Source organism: Nansenia antarctica (assembly GCF_963989245.1).
Source record: "Nansenia antarctica genome assembly, chromosome: 15".
In the NCBI taxonomy this organism is placed as follows: domain Eukaryota; kingdom Metazoa; phylum Chordata; class Actinopteri; order Argentiniformes; family Microstomatidae; genus Nansenia; species Nansenia antarctica.
Genome location: NC_137685.1, coordinates 18,215,955 through 18,224,763, shown reverse-complemented (window position 1 = coordinate 18,224,763; position 8,809 = coordinate 18,215,955). Strand labels below are relative to the sequence as shown.

Here is an 8,809-nt window from a genome sequence, read left to right as displayed (position 1 = left end):
TACCTATTGCCCTTGTTCAGCTGTACATATCATATTGATATTCATCTCATGTATATATTATACTAATGTATTTATACTCACTGTAATACCTTACACTGTAATATCATGCACTGTCTATAATATCATGTCTTTTGCACTATGCCACTATTTGCATCTGGTTAGATGCCAAACTACACTTCGTTGTCTCAGTACTCTGTACAATGCAATGACAATAAAGTTGAATCTGATCTAATCTTACGTTGCAGAACGCACACATAAGGTTAGTAGAAACTGTTGGACTCTATGTTGTAACAGCGCCCTCTAGTGGGAAGAGGTAGTCTCAGTGGTCAATGAACCCAAATTATACCATAAATTAGATTATTTTGTAGATCTTTTCAAACAACCAAGTCATGATACACACATTATCAAATGTATAAGCCACATGATGTAGCCAAAAGAACACACATCTTGCATCATGCAATTTGATGCTGGTGGAGGTAGACATCGGAGGACAGGCTCATTGTAACGTATGGGATGGAATAAGGAACCATTCCCTATTCCGTTCCATGCATTTCAATGAGCCCCATCCTCCGATGTCTACCTCCACCAGCCTCCACCGCTATGGTTATATGACTTCGTTTTGTAGGTCATTCAAGTTCATGTACAGATATTACTGACGGGAAAGGCATCTTGGTATTACCATTATGGGATTACTCTAGTAGAGAACGCAGGGATTACATTGAAGGCCAAGAGAAGGATAGATGAGAAGGTAGTGTATGCTCCCTGCATGCAAACTCCAAAGATGAAGAGCTCCATTGTGCTGGTATTGATCCATTATATTTTAGGGGAGGAATATGAAGCAGATGGAGATTGGATGGTTGGAGGTTGATCAATGGTGGACATCAAATGGGATTGAACCATGAAGCGTGTACTGTGTCGTTAGTAAAACAATCCAAGCAGGTCGCATATACACTTTACGATGAATACTGTATGTTTACGTGTAATGTGTAATTGTATGTAAAATAATGTTTGTTTTTCTTCCTTCTCTCCCTCTTCCCCCCTCCCGCTAAAATCACTCCTTTTTCCTTCCCCTCTTCACATCCCTCCATCTTCCATCTTCCTCTCATTTCTGACTGTCTCTCTGTCTCTCTGTCTCCCCTTTGTTTCTCCCCCTAATTCTCATCCTTATCCTACTCATCCCAAACAACATCCTTCTACCCTCCTCCCCTCTCCCACCTCTCCCCCCTCCCCTCTCCCACCTCTCCCCCTCCCCTCTCCCCCTTCTACCCTCCTCTCCCCCTCCCCACCTCTGCCCCCTCCCCCTTCTACCCTCCTCCCCTCTCCCCCCTCCCCTACTCCCCCTTCTACCCTCCTCCCCTCTCCCCCTCCCCTACTCCCCCTTCTACCCTCCTCCCCTCTCCCCCCTCCCCTACTCCCCCTCCTCCCCTCTCCCCCCTCCCCTTCTCCCCCTTCTCCCCCCTCCCCTACTCCTCCTTCTACCCTCCTCCCCTCTCCCACCTCTCCCCCCTCCCCTACTCCTCCTTCTACCCTCCTCCCCTCTCCCACCTCTCCCCCCTCCCCTACTCTCCCTCCTCCCCTCTCCCCCCTCTCCCCCCTCCCCTACTCCCCCTCCTCCCATCTCCCCTCTCCCACCTCTCCCCCCTCCCCTACTCACCCTCCTCCCCTCTCCCACCTCCCCTCTCCCACCTCTCCCCCCTCCCCTACTCCCCCTCCTCCCCTCTCCCACCTCTCCCCCCTCCCCTACTCCCCCTCCTCCCCTCTCCCACCTCTCCCCCCTCCCCTCCTCCAGAGTGTTCCCACCCCGGGGCCAGGGCTCAGGCGGAGGACAGGCTGTTGAACACTCTCTTCAGCCGCTACAACAAGCTAGCACGGCCCGTGGCTAACACCACTGACGTGGTCAGCGTACGCTTCGGCCTGTCCATCGCTCAGCTCATCGACGTGGTGAGGGACAATGAACCATTGATTTCACTCCTGTGATATTTACATTGTAAATCCTACGTTCCCTTATTATAATAATGATACGTAATTATTATAATAATTACGTTCCCTTATCATAATAAATTAGAATCTGTGGTGCTAATAGTACAGTATGACACTTGAAACATGTGACCTTTCTTTTCAAGGGGTACCATGAATTTGCACTTTATCAGTCATTTAAGACCGTGATCATACAGTACATATCCCCTTCCAACAGCCAACTCTGTCTCATTGTTCTTTTTCTCCAAGGACGAGAAAAATCAAATGATGACCACAAATGTCTGGGTGAAACAAGTGAGTATCTCTCCATTGAATCATATGGATACTGTCGACAACAGCAGTTTTTGGACAGCGATTTGGTGTCGAGGTTGTCTGTTTGTGTTGCCATACTGTTACTGTTGGTTCTGCTCTTTCAGGAGTGGTACGACTACAAACTGAGGTGGAACCCTAGAGAATATGAAAACATCACGTCCATGAGGATCCCCTCACAGCTCATATGGAGACCAGACATCGTTCTGTACAACAAGTACGTTTAGGTTTTCACCCCAAAGTGTCATTATTGATCCACTATAGCCCCCAACATCCAGGCTACCCACCACCCTCAAATACATGATAGTATATACATATCAGGGAAGGCTGGTGGAGGTAGCTGATGCCTCAACCGGCCTCCCCTAATAGACAAAAAACTCCATCCAAATACCCTAAATACAGAATGCTGTACATATACATTCCATCCACATACTAACCATGGAGTTAAGATACTCTACCTCTCCATCTGCATGCAATCTCACTCCAATCGAATCGTGCTTGTAGCTTGAATGTACAGTACATGTGTGATTCGTTTGGCTCCTGTAGTGGTTTTATATCATGTTATACTGAGAAATGTAAGTCTCTCTAAAGTAAGGGCGGAATCTAGCACTCAAGGAAGGCCCATTTCCTTCCTGTAAGGTATGAGACAAGATTTGTGGCGCAATGAATCATTCTGACTATGGATAGGGCCCATAACTTATGTAATCACAGATTTGTATAATATGATTGGTTCCCAAGAATGGTGACCTCATGACCAAGGACAGTTCTATAAATATGAGTCCCGCCCATCGTCGGGGGCTTTTTGCTTCCTGCTTGCTTCTTGCTGCTGCGCTCATGTAAACATTGGCTTAATAAAAGGCCTCTTTGGAGACAATTGATCTAAGCTCTTTGTGGTTTGTAAGTTCTACTAAATCTATTAAGAATCAATTATATCCACAACACTCCCCTCTCTCTCCTCTCCAGTGCCGACGGTGACTTCACTGTCACCCACCTGACCAAGGCCCACCTCTTCCACGACGGCTGGATCAAGTGGGTCCCCCCGGCCATCTACAAGTCCTCCTGCAGCATCGACGTCACCTTCTTCCCCTTCGACCAGCAGAACTGCACCATGAAGTTCGGCTCGTGGACCTACGACAGAGCCAAGATCGACCTGGTCAGCATGGCCAGCAACGTGGACCAGGTGAGTGGGCCAGCCAATGTGTACCAGGGGAGTGGGCCTGCACCGTGGACCAGGTGAGTGGGCCAGCCAATGTGTACCAGGGGAGTGGGCCTGCACCGTGGACCAGGTGAGTGACCAGCACCGTGGACCAGGTGAGAATTCTGCTCTTTTCCCCTGTCATTACATTCCAGGCTGTGACGTTGAGGACACATTGTCTGTTATGGGTCAATATGAACGGAATGCCTTTATCATTTCTCATCTCTCTCTATCTCTCTCTCTCTTGCTTTCTTTCTCTTTTGTTCTCTCTCTCTCTTTCCCTCCCTCCCTTCCTCTCTCTTCCTCCATCTCTCCCTGCCCCTCTTTCTGGACCGCCAGATGAACTACTGGGAGAGCGGCGAGTGGGTGCTCGTCAGCGCCGTGGCCAACTACAACATCAAGAAGTACGAATGTTGCCACGAGGTCTACTCCGACATCACCTACTCCTTCCTCATCCGGAGGCTCCCTCTCTTCTACACCATCAACCTCATCGTCCCCTGCCTCCTCATCTCCTGCCTGACCGTCCTGGTCTTCTACCTGCCCTCCGACTGCGGCGAGAAGATCACCCTGTGCATTTCCGTCCTCCTCTCCCTGACCGTCTTCCTCCTCCTCATCACCGAGATCATCCCCTCCACCTCGCTGGTGATCCCGCTGATCGGCGAGTACCTCCTCTTCACCATGATCTTCGTCACCCTCTCCATCATCATCACCATCTTCGTGCTCAACGTGCACCACCGCTCGCCGCGCACGCACACCATGCCGCGCTGGGTGCGCGCCGTCTTCCTGGAGGTCGTGCCCGGCGTCCTGTGCATACGGCGTCCTCCGGCCGTGGTCAAAGAGGTCAACGGCGGGAAGCTCGTGGAGATGATGCGCACCAGGGTCGGCCGCGGCGGCGGCGCGGGGGGGGGTGGCGTCTGGGGTAGCGGTGTGTGTTCTGGGCCCGGGGCCGGGGACGAGCCCTACTTCTCCCCCTCCACCTCCTCCTCCGCCACCTCCCCCCAGGGTGCCCCCCAGGACAGCTTGGCCCGTTCGTCCTCTCTCTCCCTGGGTCGGCGCACGGAGACGGGTCTGGGCGGGTCACTCTCCTCCAGCCACAGCCAGTACACCATCCTCCTGGAGGAACCCCCACCACCACCCCACTCCTCCTCCTCCTCCTTCTCTTCCACCCAGCCAGGCTGCTCCACACCGCCTCCTCCTCCTCCTCCTCCCCTCCACCCCCACCTCCGTCGCGCCAGGGAGAAGCACCACCACCACCCCCACCCCCACCACCACCACCCCCACCACCCCCACCACCACCACCACCACTGCCAGGCCAGGCCTAAGCTCCGTTCCCTCAGTGTGCAGTATGGCCTGGGAGAGAGAGAGAGGCCCCAGAGCTCTGTCCGCGGTCGCTCTCGCAGCATCCAGTACTGCAGCCTGCACGAGGTGGCCTCCAAGGTAATGCATGGATGCTGGTTCAGGACCCCCAGTTTAGAGGTGTGCGTGTGTGTGTGTGTGTGTGTGTATGAGTATGTGTGCGTATGTGTTGGAGGGTCAGCAAAGGCAGAAGACAAATATCAGCTTGTCCCCCCCAAAAAATCGAAAATGCTCATTCTATTCTATTCTATTCTATTTTCATTGTATTCCATCGCAGAGCTTGAATGGTAAAAGCCTCAGTAAGCCACAGCCTCTCTCCCAGAACCAGCCCCACCCCCTGGGGGAGGAGAGGAGGCAGAGCTGTCCTGTCCTGTGTAGGCGTCACACAGGAGGCGGCGGGGGTCCAGGCCGGGCAGACGCCACCAAGGCTGGAGGCTCCAGCAACTCCGGGGATGCCCAGGGTCTCCTCTCCCTGTCCCCCTCCCTGTGGAAGGCTGTGGAGGGGGTGCAGTACATCGCTGACCACCTCCGAGCCGAGGACATGGACTTCTCTGTAGGTTTTGATTGATTGATTGAGAATGTTTATTTTGATCAATTCATAATACAGATATTAAACATTAAAAACATTAAAAACATAAAAAATGTACACAGTCACAATGCGTAACACCAGGACCAAAAAGGTGTAGGCTGAAGCCATGGCTTATTGCGCCTACCCTTTTTACATGTATGGTTTTTCCCCATGAGTACATAATCAAAACATTGCAACTTTTATAAACAAAATGTCACTTACGCATCTTAACAGAAAACTCAAAAGTACCAAACAAAAAACGATATTAATGCGCCTACCCTTTTTACATTAGGTGGATGAGTGACTGAATAAGAATATGGTTGACTAATAACAGTATGGTGTAATGTTTTGTGTTGCACGCTAACATGCTTTGGAAGAGAAATCAATTCGTTCACAACCTTATGGGTTCTGTGCTGTTCTACGTAAAAAAAACTAGTTCTAGTGCGAACGTGGGAGCTGGTGTTAGGGGGGGGCGTGTCTGTAATATTAGTGCTAATTTTAAGGCCAGAATTGTTCAGTGCACCTGACCGCTATTCAGCCCACCTGAGTGCATGCGAGACAGCGCCCCCTAGCCTAGCACTGTGGTACTTTCACCTGTTACTGCCGACGCAAACTAAACAATACACCTGCGCTTGGACCTGCTTCTGTTATATGCCGGCTGAAAATAGAGCCCAATCATTTTTACTGTCTGTATGAAATGTGTATTTAATGATTGACCATCTATGTCACACACACACACACACACACACACACACCAGGGACGTGCCGTCCATATAAGCAGGGTAAGCAGTGCTTACCCAACGAAAAAAGAAAAAAGGAAAATATTAAAATAAAAGTGCATGTAACCGTTTGTTTGTTTTCATTAAAAGAGTCGTATTTTAGGTCCCAGGGCAGCAGGAGTCATTCATTTTGACGTTGCATTTTTAGCGCCACCTGTAGGAGTAAAGCACTCCCTACTCTGCTTTGCATATAAGCACTCCGCTCTCTGCTTTCCCTCGCGTACATTCGAATGCGTGAAAATTTCTTTTTTATTTTTTTCCGATGCCTCAACCCGCTGTTTAATGTGACCAGGGTAAGCATGCTTACAGACAATCAGAGTAGGTCTTTCATTCCGATAAGAGCTACTGATTGGCTCTTATCACTTTCAAGTTCACTTAACATTTCACCTCTCGCCCGGCAGAATAGCTTATGCCAGCTAGCTCAAACGATCTAAATAATAATAATCAATAAGGATAACTTGCTTGATTTTGTGAATATGGACATTACTGTCAGCGACCTAAAGGGATTTCGTAGACTGGACTGGACTGGAAAAACACAACTACTGGCAGGGACGCGGGAAGGGGGGTGCTGAGGGTGCTGCAGCACCCCCTAGCGGCAGGCAGAAGGAGCTCCTCCTGCCTGAATTTAAAAAATAAAAATATTATTCAAACAATAATTTAAAACAATATAATAACTATTGTTGCTTTTGGGAATAAAAATAAATGTGTTTTTTGTAATAAATGTAAAAATGTGTTTGTTAGTTTTAATGTTAGTGATCACATGGTCATATCTTGCTAGGGAATCTCTGAGTTCTTTAGCAAAAATGCTAAATCAGCCAGAACAATTGAAGTGGAGTTGGAAGAAGATGCTGAGCTTAACAACACTCCCATTAATGCTCTACTGTCGGACGTTGTTGAGAAAGAGCAACAGACGGCCAGAAACGTATTAGAAGTTAGAACTGATATTCAGATCCATCCGATTCTTCGGCAGCGAAGGGCTTCCGTTAAGAGGCAATAATAATCGACATGGAGTGCTGTCTGTAATAATGGTCAACATCATGTTTGTGGACATTGTGGGACACTGTGAGCTGAGTGGAAATTACTGTAAATTCCAACACATTGTTGGTAAAATATTTAACGTTACGTCTTTGTAGTGTGTGGGTGCGTGCGTGCTTAACTATTATTGCCCGTGCATTGGGGCCCGTCGTTATGCCACTGTGTGCGTGTGAGCGAACGAGCAATCAGCAAGAGGGAGGGAGGGAGGGAGAGAAATCGTTATAATTTTTTCCCTGGCAACTTTTTCTCCTGTAGCGTATATAGACAGCACCTCAGCACCCCCAGTCAAAATACCTTCCCGCGTGCCTGACTACTGGCTAAAGGCCGCCCGGCCGCTCGCTCACCGATGTTCACACTGACCCAGAAAGGGAGAGTCGCCAGCGGCTACAGCAAGCCTGGTATGAGCGGTTTATATGATGTATATGATTCGCGAGGCTGGTGGCGATCTGTGCTTGTTTATATGGTTTGAGTACTTTGAGAGGGAGGGTCTGTGATGTGATGTCAAGTGCCTGTGTGACAAAGTGTGAAAAGAAAGTGTGTTGTGTTTACTATGGAGGATGGAAACGGTGTGTGTCTGTGTTGTGCGTGTGTGCGTGTGCGATGTTGAAACTGGACTTGTAGATTTCAGTAGGTTGGCTACTTGAAAAGATCTTTGAACAATGAGCACCCCTGATATAGTCGAAACTGGCAACTGTTTTTTTTGTTTTTGGTAATCTGATCACAAAGTGACACTACAGTTTATTAGCGGGTTCTAGGGCATCAAAATTGCATTTCCTTGAAACTGCGTTCACTGATAGCGTGTATGTGTAATTACATGTATTTCTATATCTTATGCTTACCCAATCTAAAAGCTCACGGCACGTGCCTGACACACACACACACACACACACACACACACACACACCATAAATGATGCCAGTGACTTCATGATGTGGCTACCTTTTTCAAGGTCACATGACCACTACACAACAACACACTACAACAGAGTTAAAACCGGTTCACATAATAAGGAAACATTATGATCATAATAACAGAACTAATAATCAACATTGTCTTGTCTTATTCTCTGACTGGACTGAGACACGGATGTATTGTTGTGTCCATTGCCTTCCAGGTCAAGCAGGAGTGGAAGTATGTCGCCATGGTGATCGACCGCATCTTCCTCTGTGTGTTCATCTTGGTGTGCATCCTGGGGACCGTCGGCCTCTTCCTGCCTCCTTGGCTGGCTGGAATGATCTAGAAGCTCCATTCCTTTACTCAGTACTCAAGTTGGAAAAGACAATCAGGGGGGATGGTGGATTTTATCATATGGGGACAATTTTAGCATCCCCACAGTGTCAGTGACTTGGTAAAAATGTCATTGCATGTGTGCGTGCCCCCTCCCTCGCCCACAGTATTTTACTCAATATGCGCAAAACTAAATGTTGAAATAGCAGTAATGCCACGTTCATTGATAAAATGACATAAGGGATAGAAAGGGGGGAGGGCAGTTTTAGAAGGGGGATGATTTTGACTGTTTTTATTTCAGGGGGGGATGCCATCCCCCCTCATCCCCCCTCAACTTGAGTGCTGCCTTTACGTCTCCCTTTG

The 8,809-nt window shown here is 48.7% G+C and overlaps 1 protein-coding gene across 1 annotated transcript; it reads left to right on the top strand.

Annotated features, from left to right (window-relative positions):
• Positions 1–1,812: 1,812 nt before the first annotated feature.
• LOC308171213 (neuronal acetylcholine receptor subunit alpha-4-like) lies at positions 1,813–8,459 on the top strand (the record flags this gene model as incomplete). Its single annotated transcript, XM_080546058.1, has 8 exons — positions 1,813–1,941; positions 2,227–2,271; positions 2,394–2,503; positions 3,250–3,466; positions 3,821–4,504; positions 4,826–4,918; positions 5,160–5,390; positions 8,334–8,459. Exons 2-8 carry the CDS (start codon positions 2,242–2,244, stop codon positions 8,457–8,459), a joined length of 1,491 nt encoding a protein of 496 aa, XP_080402184.1. The 5' UTR covers positions 1,813–1,941; positions 2,227–2,241.
• Between the last annotated feature and the right edge of the window lie 350 nt (positions 8,460–8,809).